General features: G+C 36.0%; 2 protein-coding genes across 2 annotated transcripts; one reads left to right on the top strand and one right to left on the bottom strand.

The window, feature by feature from the left end:
• The first annotated feature begins 762 nt into the window (after nt 1-762).
• LOC125650762 (programmed cell death protein 7-like) lies at nt 763-12,753 on the top strand. Its single transcript, XM_048879285.2, has 9 exons — nt 763-1,596; nt 4,611-4,754; nt 4,854-4,943; nt 5,717-5,848; nt 7,724-7,862; nt 8,650-8,762; nt 8,857-8,980; nt 11,971-12,058; nt 12,550-12,753. Exons 1-9 carry the CDS (start codon nt 787-789, stop codon nt 12,671-12,673), a joined length of 1,764 nt encoding a protein of 587 aa, XP_048735242.2. The 5' UTR covers nt 763-786; the 3' UTR covers nt 12,674-12,753.
• On the bottom strand, nt 11,889-19,735 carry LOC125650763 (uncharacterized). Its single transcript, XM_048879286.2, has 6 exons — nt 19,210-19,735; nt 18,265-18,445; nt 17,124-17,306; nt 16,502-16,762; nt 14,271-14,527; nt 11,889-13,649 (listed from the first exon to the last, which is right to left on the bottom strand). Exons 1-6 carry the CDS (start codon nt 19,358-19,360, stop codon nt 12,964-12,966), a joined length of 1,719 nt encoding a protein of 572 aa, XP_048735243.2. The 5' UTR covers nt 19,361-19,735; the 3' UTR covers nt 11,889-12,963.
• Nucleotides 19,736-23,422: the final 3,687 nt, after the last annotated feature.

Here is a 23,422-nt window from a genome sequence, read left to right as displayed (position 1 = left end):
GAGAACTTTTAAAGGTTCGGGACGGATGCAGTTAATGAGCTTCTCCACTTGGTAAGGATGGAGACGATCTCACCTTTAAAGGTAATTCATGCTAAAGGTGTACTCCTGTGTTCTGAAAAGAATTATCCAATGGTTTGTGCAGTGTCTCGGTATACAAAGAGTAATATTTGTACACACTATGATTAATCGGTCACAAAGATTTAGGCTGAACAAAACTTTTATCGAGAGCCCGACATACAAATTCGAGTGCTCGAAAGAAGAAACTAGAAATATTTTTGTTATCGTATCCATAATAAAACGATCTTCAAGTAATGCTGTAATAATTTTTTTTTTCAAACTTGAAAAGGCATTTTCAATGAAATTATATATTGAGAAAATAAAATGACTCACTTATGGCCAGGTACTGTAGCTTTGATATCAAAAAAGGAAGAAACCATCATCTACAGAATTCAAAGCTACCTATGCTATCAGAGAAATTTTTCATGTTCCTATAGGATATCATATTTCCAAATGATACACCGATGTGTGTGTGTATATATATATATATCAAAGATTTCAATTGAAAGCTACACTATAATTTTAAAATGATGGTATACCAGTTTAAGATTATATGGAGCTTTCCAATTTGGGATTTGTCTCCGAGGGGATGTAAGAAATAAAAGCTCTTATAGGATTCAAATATGTGTGACTGATTAGAATACATGCATTGCTTTTGATTATGATTTTCCCGTATAGGGAATCTCGATCACTTTCAAACACATCGGGATCGGGGTTCTTGTAGGAAAAATGGCTGCGCCCTTTCGAAACAAATTCCATCCTCAAGAACATGATCAAAATGCTACTTTCAGAGCCAGATATCATGTTTCAACTCATCGAAATCAACTTCCAGGTGGCGAGTTTAACAGCTGTTTTAGACCAAGGTTTCAAGATCAATTCGAGAGACCGAGAAATAGGTTTGAAAGTCCTCGGTGGCAGGGAAACAACATAGTACCTAATAGTTTTCAACATCCACCGCCAAATATAAGACAGAGGTTTATTCAAACAACTCCATCTACCAGCAATTCATATGGAGCGGAACAGCCTGGATTTGCACAGGGCACTGGTAATCTAGAAAACTCTCCACGTTTACCAGGCATGGGTAATGTTGCGATAAATCAGTACGGCACGGGGAATAACGGTAATAATGCAGGATTTCAGAACTTTGGTCCCCACAATAGTGAAATTCCAAACTTCCACAACCCAGCAATACAATCATCACAGCCGATTCCAACCCTGTCACATACTCTTCCACCCCCCAATTCCATGCAGTTTTCAGCACCTCCCCCACTTGCTGTTCCACCAATGCCACCTCGCCAATGTGCTGCTCATGCTCCATCAATGCCACCTCCCCAATGTGCTGTTCCATCAATGCCACCTCCCCCACGTGCTGCTCCACCACCTCCCACCTTTACACCAGATACCGGACCAAACTTCATACCAAAGAAAACAGTTGATGATGCCACTGCAGCTAAACAGTGTTTGGATGCCTGGCTCAGAAGGAGACAGAAAGGAAAAAGAGAACAAGATATAGCAGATCAACATGTGGAGAATGTATCGGTAAGTTAAATCGGGAACTGATTCTTAATTTAATCGAACACTGTACAAGGAGGGGTAGACTTTCAAGATACAGCATAGTGCCATAAATGAGTCAACTTTTATTTATTTTACTGTATAATTCATTGAATACAACCACTTTTCTAAATCATTTTCAAACACTTAAATTAAGATTCAATTTATAATAACTTTTACACCATTAACAGCACACATATCCGCAGTTTATGGTCTCAGAGTCTTTTTTCCCCCCTAAACAGCCATACATGATTGTAAGAACACCACACTCAAGGTTTCCATTCCACTCTTACTAAGGATTATACAGTATAAGGAAATGGAATGCTAAAAGTTGATGTTAAAGTTTCAACTTTTATTGATCATTTTTTTCTAATTGTTGGTAGAAGTTTTAAAAAATCATGAATGAAATTTATGTCAAGATGATTTGTAATAAATGTTCTAGGTTTCATAAAAGTTAGAACAGAAGTGAGTTTAAAATGATTATCTATTTTCAAAGGATATTTTTCAATGAGGCCAAAATGAAAATATTGTTTGTTTCCCCTCGCCCGACCGAGTCTGAAAATTCACACCGACCCATAAGTTTTTATTACGCCATTCTGGTGAAGTTTTTTTTTTTTAATTTTAAGAAAATTTCAAGGTCGTTTCTGGTGCAGATCAGTATTTTATAATGACAAAAATTTTCTATATCTTCTTTGGTTTCGATCCAAAATTAAAAAATAAGAATACGAATACAGGAGGTGTTCTGGTCCGAAATCTAGAAATTTCGCCGCCTCCAGCTGGAGGCGGCATTCTCTGGCTGATTTCAAATACTTACAAGCCGAATTCAATTTTAAGCTCATAACTAATCAATAAAACGATTCTTCTTGTACTTACTAATATCGATTTTATGGGTTCTTTCATCACATAAACAGTCTCTTGAAAACATTTTATCAAACTGTCGAGCTTTGTTTTGAGTCACGAGACTCGTTTGCTCAAATGGCAGTGAAAATTCGGTTGACTACAACTGTTGGTTTCTGTTTAATATCGAATTTTGGATTGATATTTTCTTTTAATCGATATTAATAAGTACAAGAATCATGATTGTTTTATTGATTAGTTACAAGTGAGTTTAACATTGAATTCGGCTCGCAATTCGGACTAGTGATCTGCAAGATCGAGATGGAAAAATGTTGTCTATACGAGGAGCGAGGAAACAAGAGAATTCGGGGCATCCAGTGTGCAAGTTGTGTTCTTCAGTAGGGGAAAGTGTTGATATTTCGGACGGATGCGATATTTTTGACAGTCAATCAGAAACATTCTCAATTTAACTTATTTCTGAACTAATGCTATATTTACAAACTGGAAAACACCTAATTATATGCACATGTGTAACTCAGCTCTGATTGGTTGATGTCAGCATCCATTTTGTTTGATCGGCAAAATCAAGTCCCGTTGAAACGTTTTCTGGTAAACTAGATCTACCGATATCATTTAAAAATATAATCAAAATCACTATCATATACAAATTAAGATAATGTGCAAAAAACAAAAGCATAAAATGTCAGTGAACCATAAATAAAAGACAGCAACCGAGTTTACCAATTTTATAACACCATGTGTCCAAAACTAACACCATTGTCCATAGTTGCAACATTCTCCCTAACTTTATTTAAGTGTTAGTATGTGGCATAAATAGCAGAGAAAATTCTGATGAAACCCAATGTTCGTCGAATCAACCAATATGTATACATGTAGTCCAGTGCCTAAGTTTAGTGGTTAGATAATGAGCATTTCCAAAATACATGAAGTACTGTCCGAAATATCGACACCTTCCCTAATTGCAAAACGTGGCAATCAAAGCAGAATTTACGCGAGAACTGACTATACAAGTTTGATGAGGAAACATGGATGATGTGCTTCACGACGTTTGGTATCGGGCATTGTTAATGGTTATGGGAATTTCATAATAAATAAAATTCTGCTAGCTAAAAAAAAAACAACTTTTTACCTACCTACCGACCTTCCTCTGAAATTTAGGGTCGGGAGAGGGGAAACAAACATATTTTTAAATGTGGCCTGAAATAGATAGCGTAAAACATGAAAGTTGACTCATTTACGCTGTAGTTATGAATGTCATGAGTGAAATATTATGTACAAATGTAAATCAATCACACATAGTTCTTAATGATAATAATGAGAGGGCATGTGTAGGATTAGAGCCTTCTGTCTTATCATATTTTTTGTATGAATAAAATATTCTTTGAATTAGATTAAATAATTCTCATTTTAGACCTTTAACTTGTCTGAGAAAACTATTACCTTTGGGGGAAAAAATGTGTATCATTTTGATGCAGTGTACTAGTCTCTGTCATGAATAAATTGATAAAATTCAGTGTCTGAATTACATAATGGGAAAATCCTGCTCATCAGTCTCTTTCAATACCCCCCCCCCTTCACTTCTTTGACATCTACAAAGGGATGTTTAAACAGTGAAACCCTTTTTGGTTACATTTCGGACATTTTATGAAATGTTTTCTATCACATGAGTTAATGACTTTTTAAACATGTTGATTGTGTTTATGATTAAAGGTACCACAAAAATATTTGCAAACATCAACTAATTTTCTGTTTACTTTGCTTTTGCAGTGGAACACAATAAAAATGTTTCTATCTGTATTTTGTATTTTATGGGATTTGTCTATTACATTTCTAAATTTCCCTGATGTTGACATATGACAGAGGTAGTTGCTCAGACCTCTATATACTTTTTCTTGCAACATGCATACAAGTTACAGAAATTATTACTCGTCAAAACATGGACGAGTGCTTAACGACATTCACTCATCCCGAGCATGCAATTTTTAACTCGTCCAAGACAAGCAGACAAGCACTTTTTTTCTGAACACTATATAATGAATTAAAAAGAAATTTAGTGACCTACACATGGAAATTATATTATAGAGGAAATTGTAATCTGAAATGAATCATTTCATTAAAAAATTATGTAATGATTTTGTGTATAGATTCACTCTACCCAGTCCAAGATGAGAACAATGATGTTGCTGATGGCACAGTTACAGCAAGAGACCAACGGATTGTCCGACCTGGAAACTTCAGCCCCCGATGAAGTGTGGAACAATCAGAAACAGAAAGTTGTGTCCCTTAAGGTAATGTTTTCTGAGAATAGAATTTGTCATTTCAATCAATGACCCTATTAAAATAAGAGTTTATTAAAAGATTTTTTTTTTTAATGTATTTATGAATAGGCAGAGCTTGAAAAATTACAACAAGAGCTGAGTGATAAGCAGACTGTGGATAAGGTGAATCATAAAGTACTGAAGCAGAGGAAGAAAAGGGTGAGATTTACGTGTATTTCTCCTTTTTATCAGATTTAGTAGCTTTTAAAGGGGGAAATATTGGAGCATCTATGAGGTGCATATGTGTATGTTATATTTATAGGCATTAGTCTTAGCAATCGTGTACACAATGGTGTACATGATGTGTCAACATAAACAAGTTTTGTAAAGTTTATCCGTGTTGACTTGTAATTGAATTTTGACACACTTTAAAGCAGATTGAAGATTAAGTGCTATCTATAACTGATATGAAAATGACACTTCTTTTTTTCAGTATGGTCAAATGAAGACTTGTTTTGAAATAATTGCACTATTGATTTCCTCATATCCTTTATCTCAGAGCAAAAATGTTTTGTATCCTTTCTAGTATTTGTTCTTCACACAAATGAAACATTGTTGATAATTATAGGATATGTTGTGTATATATGTGTTCTGTATATATATTGCTGGATAGAATGGATAACATTCCTCCATAAACAAGAAATTTATGCATCTGAATTACTTCATATTCAGAGCTGCATGAATGGAATCGTATTTGAATTAGTGTGGGATTTTGTTTGGTGTGAAATCATATTTAGTATGGAAATTTTGTGTTTAAAACAAAACAAAAAAGAAGCAACAAGAAATTCTATAAAATATTAGGGATTTAGGTTTACTTATCTCTCTGCAGAGATTGAATTTTTTAGATTTACTTTATCATATCAAAAACGGTACCTTTCCATGCATTTACTCTGTTTTAAAAATGACTGCAAAACAATTTTTCACTTTCACAGGAGAGGTTGAAAAGGAGAAGAAAAGAATTGTATGAAGAAAAACAAGCAACTGAAGAACATAGAAATAAGATGCATGCTGAAATTGATGCTTGGCAGGAGAAATTAAGAATGAAGGAACGCGAAGCTAAAGAGGTATGGTGTGGGTTGTCTTTCTTAATGTTCTACATTCCCTTTTCCATGTTTTTATCCCCTCACACAACTAGTTACAAAAGGGATATAGCATCGCTAATGTGCATGTGTGTTTCCATTTGTGTGTCAGCTTGTGGACAAGATTCAAGGAGAACCATAAAACTAACAATGATCACAGTTTGCATACTTCTTTGACATTAAATGATAAAGAACCTTATTGATATTCAAGGTCATTGATAAAATATTTCTCAGAATTTTGATTCATACAATGATAATTACAACTGACTTTATATGCAAGTTAACAATACAAAAGTTTGAATAAACGAGTTACATGTAACTATTGACTTGTGCTTCCGTTTGACTTGCAACTTTCGATCATACGAAAGTAATTTGATGAGCTAACTTTATGATTGTATTTTAGCATTTTATTTAATGTTCATGTACATAAATCTTTAGGCATTACATATTACATTCGGACTTGAATTGGAATGTGTCTAAACATTACACAAGTTAACTTTTGACTTCCATAATTTTGACAACACGTGTTTTAATGACTTTATTATAAAGTCCGTTAAATGTGATTTCCCCATCATTTTCTTTCAAAGGGCCAAAAATCTATACTCTCTTATGGTCTTCAGTTTCAGAGAAAGTGTGAATGGAATTCATGAACCACAAACAAATTTAGATATGTTAAACTGTATATTCTAATGTTGCAAAATGTGAAAATTGTTTTGGTTTTTTCCTGACACCCATGGTTTTTAGGCATAAAACTGTCACAGAGAGGGACATATTTTTTATGGAGGTTGTAATAAATTACTAACTTTGTAATACCATATTCCAAACTAATTTTGATCACATGAATTCTGATTCTTTGTTTCTGACAATCTTTACATAGAAATCACTAGAATTGACATTAATTGCAGAATGTACAGTTTTAGAGTTATCAGGTCTAGTCCTTCAGATTAATTTACAGACTATTTGGTACACTCGAGAATTGACACTAAAATGTTTAGATACTTATCTGTATACTGTGGTAAATTTTCATCAATCAACCAGTGCACCATAGTAAATGTGTGAGTAAGAATTCCGTACAGAAGAACAGCATGTACAGGGTTTAACATTTACTTTTTTGAGCACTAGACCAGTCGGGCTACTTCAAATGATATTTACTAGACCTGACCTTACATCCACTAGCCCTGACCACCTTTCCAGAAAAAAACCCCTGGGGATTTCTTCATATATAAATACCTAATTTAAATGAAGTTTGAAATAAAAAATATTTAATGGTCTCAAAAAAAATCTCAAGTCTTATAATTCAATTTGATGATTTTATTTTCAATTAAACGCATTTTCTGTTTCTTTAAATTCTACCCGGCACAGAAATTCTTTAGTCCAAGTGCTGAAATAAAATGACCTCAACCGTTTTTTTTTCTTTTCTATTTCATAAGCCCTGCTTTGTTTCTTCCCAACCTTTTCCTTTTTTTCTGTTCAACATCAAAAAGGAAAAATAATTCTTTCGAAAAATGTGAACCAGTCCCTTTAACATTCAAATTATTTGAATAAATGTCGTAAAACATCAATTTCGACGGTGACTAATATATTAGAACTGAAAATAAAGATTATGTCATCACTCGGTTCAAAATTGCTCGCAAACTCTAACAGGTATTGGGGGGGGGGGGGGGGGGGGGGGGGTTAAGAATAAAATATCTGATGATTTAAAGTAAAGTTTCTTGTTTATCTTTTCAACACGACCAGTCGGACTAGTTTATCGACATTTTACCCGACCTGACCTATCATTTAGTAGACTCGGTCGGTGGTACGTGCCTTAGTGTCAAACCCTGATGTATGTGAAATGAATGTAGAAAGTTGTGATTGCAGGCCAAAGAACTTAAGAAATCAGCAGATACCATATTGAATGAAGTCAGGAAAAAAATTAATGATGCGACAAAGACCATGGACTTGCTAAAGGGAATTCAAAAACTTCGAAAGCTTCGGAGTGACAGATTAAAACAACAAGGTTAGATATTAGTATTCCTCAAGAAAAGGAATTTATTTTGGATGTCATTGAAATTCTTGATGATTACACTTTACAAAATTACAATAATGCATTACGTTATGGTGCTGTCCGTCCGTCTCTCCATCTGTCCGGGATCATGTCTCCGGACATTTTTCCATAACAGATGCATGTACAGCATTGAAATTTGGTCACAATTTCTCCCTCATGAAGCGTAAGAGTGAGTTTGCATTTCAGCTGGATTGGTTTTGGAGCTAAAAGTAGGTAAAATTGTTTTCCCAAACTTTTTTTCATTATGGATACAGATATTGCCCTGAAATTTAGTCACAAGCTTCCTATTGGAGGAATACAAGTTCTGTTTGTATTTCAGTTGGATTGATGCACCTTGACCTACTTTAGGGTTAAAAGTAGGTCAAACAGTTTTCCAGATTTTTTTTGTTATGGATACATGTATTGCCCTGAAATGTAGTCACAACCTTCCTCTCGGAGAAGTACAGATTCACTTTGCATATCAGCTAAATTGGTTTATTGTGACCTACTTTAGGAGTAGGTCAAATAGTTTCCTGGACTTTTTCTCATTATAGATACAGATATTGTACTGAAATTTTGTCATCACTGTCAGACGGGCATATGATATACCGTTTTAATGGTACTCTTGTTGTGAATTTGTATGGGTGGTTACCATGTGTAATTGCTTTCTTTCCATTTGCATTTTGATAGTTTTCCACACGTTTATTCTTTCCTTAAGCGGCGAACATTAATTCTCTTAATTACCATCTTTTTATCTAAGGTGTTTATACAAACCCAGTCAGTGATGAAAAGTTTAAAGAGGTTATGGATGAACAGTTTGATACCATTAAAAAGCAAAAAGAAATTTACTTAGCAGAAGAAAAAGCCTTGCAGGTTTGGATGTTTTTTCTTTTTAATTGAAATATTTCATTTTTATCCTTTTCTCTTAAAAATTGTATCACTTCTGAAAATGTTTACTTATTTGTAGGTCATGCTAGAAACGGAACACGAAGTCAATAAGGAGAAGGAGAGAGAAGAACAAGAGAAAGCGAATCGACTCCTGGAAGAACGCAAAAACAAGAAAATACAGGAAATCATGTTTGGAAAACCTGGTAAAACATTTAACAATCCGGAAAAGTCAATCACTGTGGTGATATAGAATGACAACCATCTGACCATGATATTGAGAAGTAGAGTTGAAATCAAGAATGTTTTGACAAGAGAGATCGTTGCTCCCTGGATGTGTAGCTCAAGTCCAAATGAAACATCAGTATAAGTCTGATGAAAACAGACTCTTGACCCCAAAACTTAAAATGATTGAAAGATTAATATTATACAGTTATTGACTGGGTTCGAGGACAACAGCTGTTTTGTTTAACCCGAGAACGGGTCTGTTGCCCGAAGCCGTAGGCTTAGGGCAACCGATCCATTCAAGGGTCAAACAAAACAGCTGTTGTCCGAAGACCCAGTTAATAACTGTTTTGTTATACACCTTTATTTCTTAGGTTGTTTTTACTAGGTGCACATGGTTTGTTGACTTTAAACAGATCGACAGTGTGATTGTATACATTTATCACCGATTCCACTAGTTTAAAAGAAAACATACCCAATATCCTAATTGGTAATCATATTTTTTTTGTATCTGCTCTGCTTTTCATCTAATAAATTCCGTATTTCATCATCAGTCAAATCAGTGAACCTCGCAATTACGTAAACAAATCAACAGACCAAGAATCATGTGACTTAGTTATAACCGCTTTAACACGAATAAAATAAAAATAAGTAAACTTCATCTTAAACAATTGATTCTAGAAAATGATGAAGAAATATTTTTTATGCTCTTGCTGTCCCTACTTTGAAGAATTAATTGAATTTCATCTTCCGTTGCTGTCGCAAAATGTGCATCCGCCATTTCTCTTTATCCAAACGGCACAAAAAGATAACTCGAGTTAGCGCCATATGACGTCATCGGTCAACAGTCGATTTTAACAGTTCCCGGTCCAACAGTCGCCAGAACAGTCGAAATGCTGGACTTTTTAGCTCACCTGAGCCGAAGGCTCAAGTGAGCTTTGTCCGGCGTCCGTCTGTCTGTAAACTTTTCACATTTTCATCTTCTTCTCCAGAACCACTGGGCCAATTTCAACCAAACATGGCCAAAAGCATCCTTGGATGAAGGGCTTTCAAGTTTGTTCAAATGAAGGGCCATGTCCCTTTCAAAGGGGAGATAATCACAAAAATGCGAAAATAGGGTGGGGTCATTTAAAAATCTTCTTCTCAAGAACCACTGGGCCAGAAGAGCTGAAATTTACCTGAAAGCTTTCTGACATATTGCAAATTCAAGTTTGTTCAAATCATGGTCCCCCGTGGTAGGATGGGGCCACAAGGGGGGATCAAAGTTTTACATACAAATATATAGGGAAAAACTTTTAAAATCTTCTTCTCAAGAACCACTAAACCAGAATAGCTGAGATTTACATGAAAGCTTCCTGACATAATGCAGATTCAAGTTTGTTCAAATCATGGGCCCCTGGGGTTGGATGGGGCCACAATAGGGGATCAAAGTTTTACATACAAATATATAAGAAAAATCTTCCTTTTCAAGAACCACTGAGCCAGAAAAGCTGATTTTTACATGAAAACTTTCTGACATAGTGCAGATTCAAGTTTGTTCAAATCATGGCCCCCGGGGATAAGATGGGGCCCCAAGGGGGATCAAAGTTTTACATACAAATATATAGGGAAAAACTTTAAAAATCTTCTTCTCAAGAACCACTAAGCCAGAAAAGCTGAGATTTACATGAAAGCTTCCTGACATAATGCAGATTCAAGTTTGTACAAATCATGGGCCCCGGGGGTTGGATGGGGCCACAATGGGGATCAAAGTTTTACATACAAATATATAGGAAAAATCTTCTTCTCAAGAACCACTGAGCCAGAAAAGCTGATTTTTACATGAAAAGTTTCTGACATAGTGCAGATTCAAGTTTGTTCAAATCATGGCCCCCGGGGATAGGATGGGGCCACAAGGGGGATCAAAGTTTTACCTACAAATATATAGTTAAAATCTTTTTCTCAATAACCACTGAGTCAGAAAAGCTGATATTTACAAGAAAACTTTCTGACATAGTGCAGATTCAAGTTTGTTCAAATCATGGCCCCCGGGGGGTAGGATGGGGCCACAAGTGGGGGGGGGAGGGGGTCAAAATTTTACATACAAATATAGGAAAAAGCTTTAAAAATCTTCTTCTCAAGAACCATTGGGCCAAAGAAATTGACATTTACATGAAAGCTTTCTGACAGTGTAGATTCAAGTTTGCAAAGGGTAGTTTTTGCCATAATAGGGACTAAAGCTTTACATGCAAATATATATGGAAAGTCTTCTGATATGGGCCAAGGTGACTCAGGTGAGCGATGTGGCCCATGGGCCTCTTGTTTTGTAAGGAGTTATATAGGAAATGTTTTATAACAATTCATAATGGTATATTTAAGAAATTAAATTTCAGCTTTGGAAATATATGAGGGTATGAACTGTGGCACTTGATGACCGCTTACTTCAGTGCTTGAGTAAAGTATGCTGGGGTGAAGCATTGCAGTTAATGTATTTTCAAAAAGGAAATTTATTTCTTATATTGAATTTTGCTTTCATTTCTGTCGAAATTCTTCGTCATGAAAATAGACATACTTTATTTATCAAGATTCATATGCACATGTTCACAACTGCTGCACATTCATAAGGATATGGCTGTCATTAAAATTTGTGAAGATATCAAAGGCAAAAACATTTGGCATTTAAATATTGTGTATTGAAGAGATTAGACCATGAATTTCACCATTGTTATGTACACAGTTTCAATATATTTTACATCATTCCTTTCTCCAAAAAAAACCCACCAAAAAACAAAAAAGAAATCGAAGTGCATGCACAAAGTGATATTGATAAAGTGTTTCATGTGCAAAGACATCAATCATGCAAAATATATTATATGTACATTTTTAAAAAAAATGAACTAAAAACTCGAAGATTTTCTATATCTGTGTTTTTGCACAAAATACTTTAATAAACATTTTTATATAGATATATGCATGTACTATATATTTACAGAGAATTTCTCGGAAGGAGATCCCATGTTATCATTTTACCAGTATTATGATCAAGCCAATTACAGTTACGAGTCTTTTATACAAATCAGGTATGACGACACTCTAAACTAACAAAATAACAAAAAAAATTGAAACCTTTAATGTCCAAAGCAGAAACCATTGTTATGTATTATACAGAAAAGAAAAACACCAACGTTTAATAACAATCTTAAAGTGTGTGATGCAAAATGGCCACATTGTTTGCTCAAGGTGAAATGTGAAAGGAGACCCTACTATATCTTTGAGGTGATTTTCAAAAAATTTCAAGAAATTTACAGAATCATATGGATCATGAATTACTTTCCAATTGGGGAGAGGGGGGGGGGGGGGGGTCAGAATAAAAGATGGGGTGAATTAGCAATTACATCTTACATCCATGATATGCATAATGTATGGAATTTTATTTATGTAATGTTTCAATAAAGAAACTTGGTTTTTATGAAAAATAATTTCAAGTCCTGATTTTCTACATACATTTGAGAGTCTCTACCCCAATAATTTTCTGTACTACAGTAAATATCCTATACCTCTTCTTTAACAGACAGGAATGGGATAGATTTGCTGTGCCAGAAAATACGCCAGGAGGGAGCCGGATCCCTAGCCATTTTGTGACCCCAGAGGAACCTTCATCAGAAAAATGGTCTCATGTTTTAAAGGATACATAATACCCATGAAATTAGTTGATTTACTGTCCAATAAATGTGGACGTAAACTTCAGATTTATGAGTTAAAAAATTCTTCTGTAGTGTCCTTCTTATGCACACAAATAACTAATGTTCCAATTCATTCACAAAAACTCTTTGTCAAAAAATGAAAAATCTCACTTAGAATGAATTTAAAGCCTTCAGAGATTTGAAATTTTACACTCTCTCACAATGGACATTGAGTGGTACTATCACCAGTTTAAGTACTTGAATGTTAAAAGGGAACTATAGCATTGCAAATGACTTTGTAGTTAAGAATAGATATTGACAAGGATGAGCAAAATACTGCAAAGTACAGATAATTCCGTTCTGTACAAATTTAGTATGGTTGCTGATGAAGATATGGATGATAAAGTTGAACTTAATAAAACTTGTTTTCTGAAGTCATAAGTCTCCATTACTTTTGAAAATTTGATTTCCACTTTGTTGTATCTACCCGAGATTTCCTCACTAAATATAACAGCTATTGACCCTAATTCATGACCAAGAACACGATATGTATCATCCTTCAACCTCAGTTTGAACTGCAAATTCTTAATGTCATAGAGAGTGCCTTTGATTATATTCCCCCACATCAAATACAGAGATGCATTATTCTCTTCCACGACAACCTCCCCATACAAAATGTGACTAAAAGTCCCCGTAAAATTCACGGTTTCTCCCACATATTTGTCGACTACATTTTGATCTGGTGGTGGGCTGCGATAGGCTCTCTGCCAAGGTTCAGGGTAGGAACAGATAGTTGACTTGTTCAGCCATGGTGTATGACCTTCAAGGATGTCCTTGATGTAGTAAGCTAGAGGATAGAGATCCATAGTGAGTATTATGGGATACAGGCCATTCTGGGTCAGAGCGATTCCTGTCCGTTTGGTTGGGTTTGTAACCACCACACTGGAGTAAGAGAAGAGGGATCCACCATGAAAGAAGTCGATGTTTCCTGAAATTCGTGATAAACTGATATTTTAAATCATAGCTATAGCTGCACATAACTTAGTCCTGCTGTAGGCTGGATTCATTTAAATGTAGTACATGTATTGCGGATTGTGATGAGCTGGTTGTAGAAGAAATAGTTAACAGATTTAAAGTAATGTGCAGAAGACTAAGACTTCTGATCACTTACTCTTGCTTTATGTGTAGTAATCTCACTGTTTGGGAAACATTTCGGGCCTAGCAAGACAATGTTGTGAGCATGCTATCTACCGACCTCTTACAACATGTACACCACTAAGTATTCTTTTGCAAATGCTTGCTTGACCAAGAAAGACTTGAACTGAATTATGTAAAGTCTAAAGATAAAGTTACTATCATTCCTGAAATAGCGTGTCTTTTGAGAACAATGTGAAAATTCCACTCGTTAACTGTTATATCACTTACGGATGGGGTGAGGTGGGGGTGGTGGTGTTTAATCACATTCTTTTGAAGTAGTTTGTCACTGAGAATAAAACGTAACTGTTTCATTGAAATCTATCGGAAGCCTCGATCCAGCGAAGTGACACGCTGTAAGAAAGATAGTATTTTTCTAATACAAAGGGAAATGGATGCTTATTGTAATACTGACCCCTGTAGAATCTTCCAAACCATCCAAAACCATACCACGATGTGATGGAAGGCTCGGGAAATTGTTCAAACAAGCCAAAACTTAGCTGGGTCAGAAAGTCCATTGTCACCTGTGGATAAATCATTTCGACGAAAGTCAAACTACCGACCAGGCTCTGATAAGAGGGCGTTTTACCGTAACTGTTCAGGAAATGCAGCCACTTGGTGATGTCCGATGGGGATAGGCATAGTCCGCCTGCCGGTGAGAACGAACCCAGCCTACAACAAGATGTAGATTTAAGCTACTTATAACTACTGTCAGTCAGCAATTCTAATCCATTCGATAACTATCAAATCTAAATTTAGAATCGCATCCCTTGACTTGTATGATTACATCATTGTATGTGTATGAAGAGAGACTGCAGTTGATTCGTAGATAAACATAACTGCCCTAAGTATGTAAAGCACCGAAAAATTCGCTATAATTGGATACCCACATCTATCCCTAATTGGGGTTGAACTCGCGACCTGCGGAACGAATTCACTTAGCAGCGTGCGAGACCATCTTTAGATGGCGTTCTTACCACGCTTACACGGTTATTGGGAAAACATTGAAGAGGATCATACAAGGTACCCACTGCATTTGAAATGTTTTATAAATCAGAGATTGCAATGAACCTTAAGGAGGTATGCTACACCAGAGAAATTTGATATCATGGATGAAAAGTTGAGGATATGTACAACAATACATGTATATCGAAATTGAAAACTTTCAAATTTATTTAGTCAAAAAATGCAGTTTTAGTAGAATGCAATCTGCAAAAAATGTAAAAACCCCTGCTAAACTCGAACCCTCAATCTACAGTTCTGCAGTTGACGTGCTAACCTACTGAGCTACTCGGCTAGGCGAAGATCTTTAAATGAATAGGCAAATATTGCTGATATTTATATTTTTATCCATTTTTTGAAAGGAAGTCGGCCATTGTGACGATGTAGAGTACCTCCTTCTTTAACCACCCTTTGAGCGAAAAAATATTTAATGTAAAGCACAGTTTTAGTTTACTCAAGATAGTATATGATGGCACAGGAAATCAAATGCAATGCAAGTGTAGCGAACAGTGTACATGTGTAGGCAGCTACTGCCTCGCTAGTGAGCTAGTTTTCTTAGTCTTGATCACGCAAGTTGATCAAGTCTCTCTCAGTTAAGCAACAGCGAGCAGGTTCAGATCGATGTAGTTTACAAAATGGTGACAGCGGTGGAATTTTTGTGACGTGCATCGGTCTTGACACGTTCGCCGTTGCTTAATCTCGCGCGATCAAGAGAGAGACTCTTCCACGTCACTAGAAAAGATAGCTCACTAGTGAAGCAGTAAAATTCCCAATACATGTATACTGTTCAAGTTCATTTATTTTCACTCACACCATCCATCGGTGGTACATGCGGTACAATAAATAATAAAAGGTAATGGTAAGTCTACTACACTTCCCCTCGCTTAGGGAAGCTTCGTCCCCAATTTTAGCATGGATGCTCTTTGATTGTTTGGCACCTCTTCAGCAACGGCATCTGCCGTTCATAACGACAATCACTGGACGAAACCTCGTTCATACATAAAAATCCGAAGAGACTCTATCTGAAGCAGGCCTACCACCAAACACTGAGTCGCTACGCTTCCACCATTTTGTAACGTGCGGCGTTCTGAACACGCTCGCCGTTGCTTAACATCCGAAAAAGCTAGCTTACTAGCGAGGCAGTTGAAGTTCCCTATATATTGCCCGCTGTAACACATTCGTCATTATTTATAAGATAAAGAATCGTAATTCTTCATAGCGCGACCAGCAATATTCAAGTTTACTTGGTAAAGGGTGTCACAATGGAACGCCTGCGGTTCTCTACTCGTAATCCACGTGGTTTGGTTTATTCATGACATGTCATGAGTAGAGAGATGAGATCAGTTGTGGTATCTCCAACGATGGAGAGGTAAACCGATGCATGAACACTTGATGGGGCAGTTCTGAGACTAATATATTTCTCGTTACTGAAATATACCACAAGTGCGAGTTGCGGTTATTTTAAGACTCAAATGAAAACGTGATTAATTGAAAGTGTCGTTTAATGACACACAGATCGCCTTAAGATAACTAAAGAATCCATCTTGTTTTATTTTAGGTTATATTATAAAATCATGAATATGTGAACATCACATGACGTAATATATGCTCAGGCTATCTAGAACTATACAAACTCGTAATTACCGGTAGAATTTGGAGTCTCCTTTTCTAACTGTTCCGTTGATCATTTGATACGGTTTACTGGTAAGGTTCTGAGTGAAATCTAAGTTGTCTATCAACACGGCCGACGATATACCCAGTGGGTCAAGTATTTTCTCAGTTAGTAACTCGAAGTATGGCTTCTCTCCTAAGGTCTCGGCCGCCAGACCTGCCAAGCCGTACATCAGATTGTTGTAACTGAACTGACCGCGAAACTGACCCCTCTTTGGTAATAAGTGCAATCGTCTGCAAGGTAACAATTAAAGATTACTAAACATAATTTTGGAGAGACAAAAAAAAGAATGAAAAAATACAATTTTACAAAGAGTTTGACTAATACACACAGGAAATTAACACGAGGTACCATTTAGTAACAAACTGGTATCTTTTACAATGAAATCAGAACAAAGGGGCAAATTCTTACAACAAGTGTTTATTTTCACACAAAACCCCTGATCATTTGATATCATTGATAAAAGACGGTAAACGACAAAACAGCTCTAGCGGCTCTGTGTAACATATCATCTCCCAATTAATACGATGTTAACCAGGCATTTACAAAAAGTACACGTTAACATAAATATTTAGATTTCTGGATTGCTCTTACCCTAGCAGATTCTTTCCGTAATCCTCCGAGTATATCTGTGCCATCAACAAAGCGTCCACGGAGGCAACGCCAGAACGATGTGAGAGAAGGTCGGCTAGTGTGACCTGTGAACTTATGACAGGGTCAGAGGTCAGATTGAAGTCGTCACCAAATATCTCACGTAACGTTGTCGTCCATGATAAACTGAAAAGTTTACAGATGTCATCAAACGATAGATAGACCGAGTTCTTCGTTTATATGCATTCCCCACCCAGCATTGGATTGATCAAGTGCGTGGTCCTCCTTAACAAAGTAAACCATTTTCACTAGGAAAACTCACGGCTTTCATTCATTTCAACATATAAGGGTATCACGAAAGAGCGACTGTGCCACGTATATTTGACATTGCAGGGGTCGTGATCAAAAATTGTTTGAATAGCAGGTGCTATATAACTATATCATAATAAGCACCGTTACATTTTGCGTTTTACATGCAATGAAAATTTCATGGGTTTCATTGGATTAGGTTCTATCCATTAATGTATGTTGTTTTTTATATCATGTTATCGCTGAATCGAATGTTATTTGACTTGTTTTATACCAATTGTTAGACCGTTTTACATACTGATTTTGACTGTAGATTACTCCGTTTACCTAATCAAGATATAGGGCTCACGGCGGATGTGACCGGTCAACAGGGGATGCTTACTCCTAGGCACCTGACACACCTCTGTATGTCCAGGGGTCCGTGGTTGCTCTTTTCTTAATTTTGCATTCTTAATAGGATTTCTGGGATTGATCGCTGTTTGTTATCTTCACATGTTCATCAACAATTTCATCATGTTTATTATTAGTGTATCATTTGAGTTGTTCCTAGCAAAAAATACCCTTATCTTATCCAACAATGTCGTTTTAAAAACGCTATAATGAAATAATGTGACGTCATAAAGAAAGATCCATGATTACCAATCACCAATTAGTTGTCATCTTTGATTGCCTAATATATTTTAGAACAACAATCATATTACTCATATTTTGAGGGATTGTTTTCCATAGTTCATACTATAGCATTTAATGACTTAAGGCCCCTTATTGCTAGGAACGACTCAATTTTGTTATAAGCACTTTTGACGTCATTATTCATGGTTGTAATATTTCTCACGTTCCGCCCTGTTTGCTGTTCTCTGTAATAAGTATGCCCAAGAGGACGCTGGTGAAAGCTTTAGTCGTGGACCCGATGCACATCAAAGTGTTCTCTGTCATCGCCAGTTCATCCTCTACGTCCGCCATTCCATAACCTTTTGCAAAGGACTCGTCGTTTTTGACGATACTTAACCCCAGGCCTGTAAAACAAAGATATTTTGTCATTGATTGTCAATTTTTGATATTTTGTACAGTACACTTTTAACTTAAGATTTTGTAGAAAGAGATGCATTGTATTCTATATGTTTCTTAAATGATGTCATTTATTCTGAGAGACACGGCTTTCAGTCCTTAACAATGTATTTCAAGTACGCAACTTCTTGTGTGTCATGGAAAGACTAATTAAATCAAAACGGTTTTATATGGAAACCATTCTGATTACCGATATTACTACAAATCAGATTTTAACTTTAATATTGTAGATAGTAAGGTTCCATTTATACTGTACATCTGCCGTGAAACGCATTCAGCGAATGCGGCCAAATACTAGAATGCTCAATTGAATGATCACCGAAACGCTTACACAAATAATGTATAGAAAACGGGCGAAGCACGGAAGTTGGAGACCTGATATTGCAGATGTATATAATGAATGCATTGAAAGCAAATTCAAAATACATATGCATCCTCATATCTCTATTTTGATAGTTCAATATTGATGACGAATTTCCTACAGCGGTGGTTTTTCTGATATTTAAATAACATACATGTACGACTTCATTGCTATTGGCATCGACAAATTGTATCAATATACCCAAATTCATTACAACAATAGAAATTTCTCCACATGTTACTCATTCATATAAAATATCAAAGTAAATAATGGCTTGGTGTTGTTTCTCCTTTTTAAGCATTCCCAACATTTCTACTGACGCCGTTCTCTGCCAAAGATTGCAGGACCTACCTGGAATTTTTCTGCAGTTCATTAGCTCCTCAATCGCCTCATCAATAGCCGACTGTTCAGATTCCGTGAACACCTCACAATGAACTAAATACCGAGTTCCAAAAGTTGCAAGAGAAATAATCACAAGCTCCAAAAACCTGGCCAGATCCATCACCGTTTTTGATGGAGGTAATATACGAGTATGAGGGTTTGCTGTTGTTCTCACCGAGTATTTGAGGGCGGTCACATCCGATGGTGTTTTCCGTGTTAAGTATTATGACATCCTAGTCTCATCAACTACTATGATGAAGTTGAGCGTTTAATTTTTTTTTTATTTTTTTTTTTTAAAGTTTTGCAGTAAATTTTTTTAAAGTTATATTAAATGCCTTAGTAAACTTCACAAATCTAGACATGCATTTGGGATACATATAGAAACCTTTTATAGGGCCATGAAGCGTTAGTCAGCAAACATGCTGAGTAAGTATACTTGAGATCCTCAGATTTTATGTTTAATTTTATGGAATCATTAATTGTTACCGTGTTTAAAGTACAGGCTACCTCCATATAGTATTGGTTATACGAAGGCCGCAGACTGTATGGAATACAAGTCGGGGTAAATCGAGCAGTATTGGTTATACGAAGGCCGCAGACTGTATGGAATACAAGTCGGGGTAAATCGACAAGCACAGCTGATTAGATCTGGATAATGAAATGAGATGACGCAGCAACTTACATGTAACTTGTTCGCATGTTTCATTGCTTTGCAGCCTTTTTTGTGCGCCACCTTTTTGATATTATTAGTGGTTTTTAATGTATATTTAATGGGATCAATTTGTGTAATTTACATGTTCATTTGCTCGTTTGCAAACCTTATCTTTAATAAACGAATGTTTGTATTTTCAAAGTTGTCCCAGTCTATTTTGGTCTATTGCGTCATCTTGGTTTTTTGCGTCATTTGTTTGATCATGGTAATAAATGACATGTTCACTTAAACTGTTCTGTTATTTCATTAGATACTTCAATAATTATTCAGTAACAAAACCTGAGCTACAGAATTCCAGAGATTTTTCTCATATGGGTTTTCTATATCAAAATTGCTGAATATAAAATGATATTATATAAATTAATAGTGCAAGTAGTTAAGATTTTCACCCTGAAAAATTCATTGTCAACTGTATGGCGGTGGAAAGGGTAAAAAAGACGATAATGCAAAATGGACAATTATTTTTCAAAAACATACTGAAATAAAAAACAAACCAGCTTAAAATAAAATCAACAGACTCCGTTGCAAAACCAACGACCACCGATGCAAAACCAACAGTCATTAACTGAATTGACATTAGATGACATGCAAAAAAGACAGGATTGGTAGTGCATCGGTGATCGATGGTTTTGATTCAATGATCGTTGGTTTTGCATCGGCGATCGTTGGTTTTGCAACCGAATCTATTGATTTTGTATTTCAGCATGTTTTTGAAAAATGATTGTTCGTTTTGCATTAATGTCTTCTTTACCCTTTCCAGCGCCCATACAACCGAGGCGCGTCGAGTAGAATTGCAACAATATTTTCGTCCAAAAAATATCTTCCAATGAAATTAAAATAGAGATTTGAATTTTGATTTTACTGATTGGGTGAAAATATTCTACCAACTTTCTATACCATGCGCAAGTGATAATCTATGATTATTTTTTGTACATTGTGGGTTCTTTTAGTATGATTCCTTGGTATGTTTCGAACTGAATGTTAAATGATTACCAACTCGTGTGAATCAGTTCAGTGGTTAGACAGTTAACTTTATGACCGGAAGCTCATGGATCGAATCCCGCGCATACAATGGTAGCGTCTGACCGTGCAGTTTGACATTTAGAAATGAGAGTGGCGGGATTTTAGCTCACCTGAGCTGAAATCTCAAGTGAGCTTTTCTGATCACCGGTTGTCCGTCGTATGTCCGTCTGTAAACTTTTCATATTTTCAACGTATTCTCTAGAACCACTGGGCCAATTTCAACCAAACTTGGCAAAAAGCATCATTCGGTGAAGGGGATTCAAGTTTGTGCAAATGAAGGACCATGTGCCCTTCAAAGGGGAGATAATCACAAAAAAATCCAAAATTACGGTGGGGTCATTTAAAACTCTTCTTCTCAAGAACCACTGGGCCAGAGAGTCTGGAATTTAAAAAAGATTCTTGACATAGTGCAGATTCAAGTTTGTTAAATATATGATCCCCGGGGGTAGGATGGGGCCATAATAGGAGATTGAAATTTTAATGGGAATATATAGGGAAAAACTTTTAAAATCTTCTCAAGAACCACTGGGTCAGAACAGTCTACATTTACATGAAAGCTTCCTGACATAGTGCTGATTCAATCTTTTTTTTTAAATCCTGGCTCCCGGATGTATGGTAGGGCCACAATAGGGAAACAAAGTTTTACATATATACAAATATATAGGGGGAATCTTCTCAAGAACCACTAGGCCAGGGAAATTCAAATTTACATGGCAGCTCTCTAACATAGTGCAAATTTTAGTTTGTTACATGTAAAATTTTGGCATCCAGACATAGGTTTTGTCATCGTTGGATACCCACGGGTGATCTCGTTTTTTACTCATCATCCGTGGGTAAACTCGCCGAAATATCGTCGTAAAATATCCTAATCTGTTGATTATAGACTACCAATCAGAAAGTTTGAACTCTTCAATTATGAAAATATGTTTATTAGTTTGCTACTTATGCTAAATACCTTGACGCCCGTTAAAATTTGCATTTTGTTTAAAACGATTGAAGACTAGTCGAGTCGTACAGGTCACTTATATCACATACCAGTCAAAAATTATGTGGGAGTGCCTTTCTCAAACTGCGAAATGCACCGGTGAGTGGATTTATTTGCAATCTGTGCGTTAATACGGAAAAGTTTTTGTCATTGCTGAACATACATCGTAACATAAACTTTGATTCGTTAATATACCATCGCGACTCCGTGCAACAACCAATCAAATGACCCGCGCTTATTAATTACATACGATGATTTTTCGGCGAGTTTTCCCACGGGTGATGAGTAAAAGACGAGATCACCCCCATTCTCTACCCAGAGTTCCGTGCGTTACTCTCACTACACCTCTGTCAACGGCTTTTTACAGAAATCTTGTAAAAGTTTCTAATATCCAACATTTATGTTTTGGACTAAATGTTTAATCATATCATGAAATGCTTTTGGTGCAATTAAATTGTATAAAATTGCCGTTTTCTGATTCTAAATTTGGGACTACATGTACTTCGTAATATGCGTATGAATGTAGGACATTCACGTGGTGGAGATTTGAATGTAAACTTGGAATCGTTAGTGAGAAAGGCTGTTCAAAATACGATAAAACTTGTAAAATAAGAGACAAACACTTAAATGGTAAAAATGTACAAAGTGTCAGTGGGCTATGAAAAGAGTCTGATGTATCACCTGTTGCCAGAACTTTTAAAGGGAAAGGAAACGAGAATGATTGTTTATATCATGTGATTATATTATCATCTGATTCCAAGCGTTGGCAGAGGTGTAAGTGAAACTTGCGTAACGCACCCTCTGGTGAGAGCATGGAGATCACCCTTGGGTATTCGACGATGAGGTTTTGGCCACAATAGGGAATTAAACTTTTACGCACGAGTATATAAGGAAAATCTTTCAAATTCGACCTACTTTTTCAGAAAATGTAACATATTAACTGCTTTCAGAAGTATTCAAGATAGGGCTTTCATATTTTGTATATAGATTCTTTATGACAAGACGACCTTCAGAAACTACAAAAGGGATCGATATGAAACTTTCCAGGATGATAGTATAGGGTTTGTAGATGTGCATAACGGTAGTCATTTTGTCTGCACATGCATGCACGCGCACACACGTGCACTGCAATTTTGGTACAAAAAATGGAAAATCAGAATGTTAAAGGGATCGATATGAAACCTAAATAGGATGATAGTATATCATTTGTTTATATGAAAAATGATATTTATTTTGTCTGCACGCGCGTGCATGCGCATGCACGTGCATTACAAAATTTGTAGACTAACTTTGGAATCAGTCTAACTTTTTTGTTGTTCATTGAAATGGCTTGATATTCATATCATAGATAGATATTGAGACCCTTAACTGATTTGCATCGTCAAAATTACCAATCTGCACGCTCATGCACGTGAGCTTCTTTTTGATTGGACAAACTTCTTATACAGATATACAATTTTTTG

The sequence above is a fragment of the Ostrea edulis genome, chromosome 5 (genome assembly GCF_947568905.1).
Source record: "Ostrea edulis chromosome 5, xbOstEdul1.1, whole genome shotgun sequence".
In the NCBI taxonomy this organism is placed as follows: domain Eukaryota; kingdom Metazoa; phylum Mollusca; class Bivalvia; order Ostreida; family Ostreidae; genus Ostrea; species Ostrea edulis.
Note: the sequence above shows the minus strand (reverse complement) of the source record. Positions and strands in the feature narration are given on the sequence as shown.

Coding starts and splice junctions, on each gene's coding strand:
- LOC125650762 (XM_048879285.2), top strand. CDS start 787: ATGGCTGCGCCCTTTCGAAACAAATTCCATCCTCAAGAACATGATCAA. Junction 4,755..4,853: donor AGAAAGTTGTGTCCCTTAAG/GTAATGTTTTCT, acceptor ATTTATGAATAG/GCAGAGCTTGAAAAATTACA. Junction 8,981..11,970: donor AATCATGTTTGGAAAACCTG/GTAAAACATTTA, acceptor ATATATTTACAG/AGAATTTCTCGGAAGGAGAT.
- LOC125650763 (XM_048879286.2), bottom strand. CDS start 19,360: ATGGATCTGGCCAGGTTTTTGGAGCTTGTGATTATTTCTCTTGCAACT. Junction 17,307..18,264: donor AACAGCAAACAGGGCGGAAC/GTGAGAAATATT, acceptor TAAACTTTTCAG/TTTATCATGGACGACAACGT. Junction 14,528..16,501: donor GGAGACTCCAAATTCTACCG/GTAATTACGAGT, acceptor ATCTTGTTGTAG/GCTGGGTTCGTTCTCACCGG.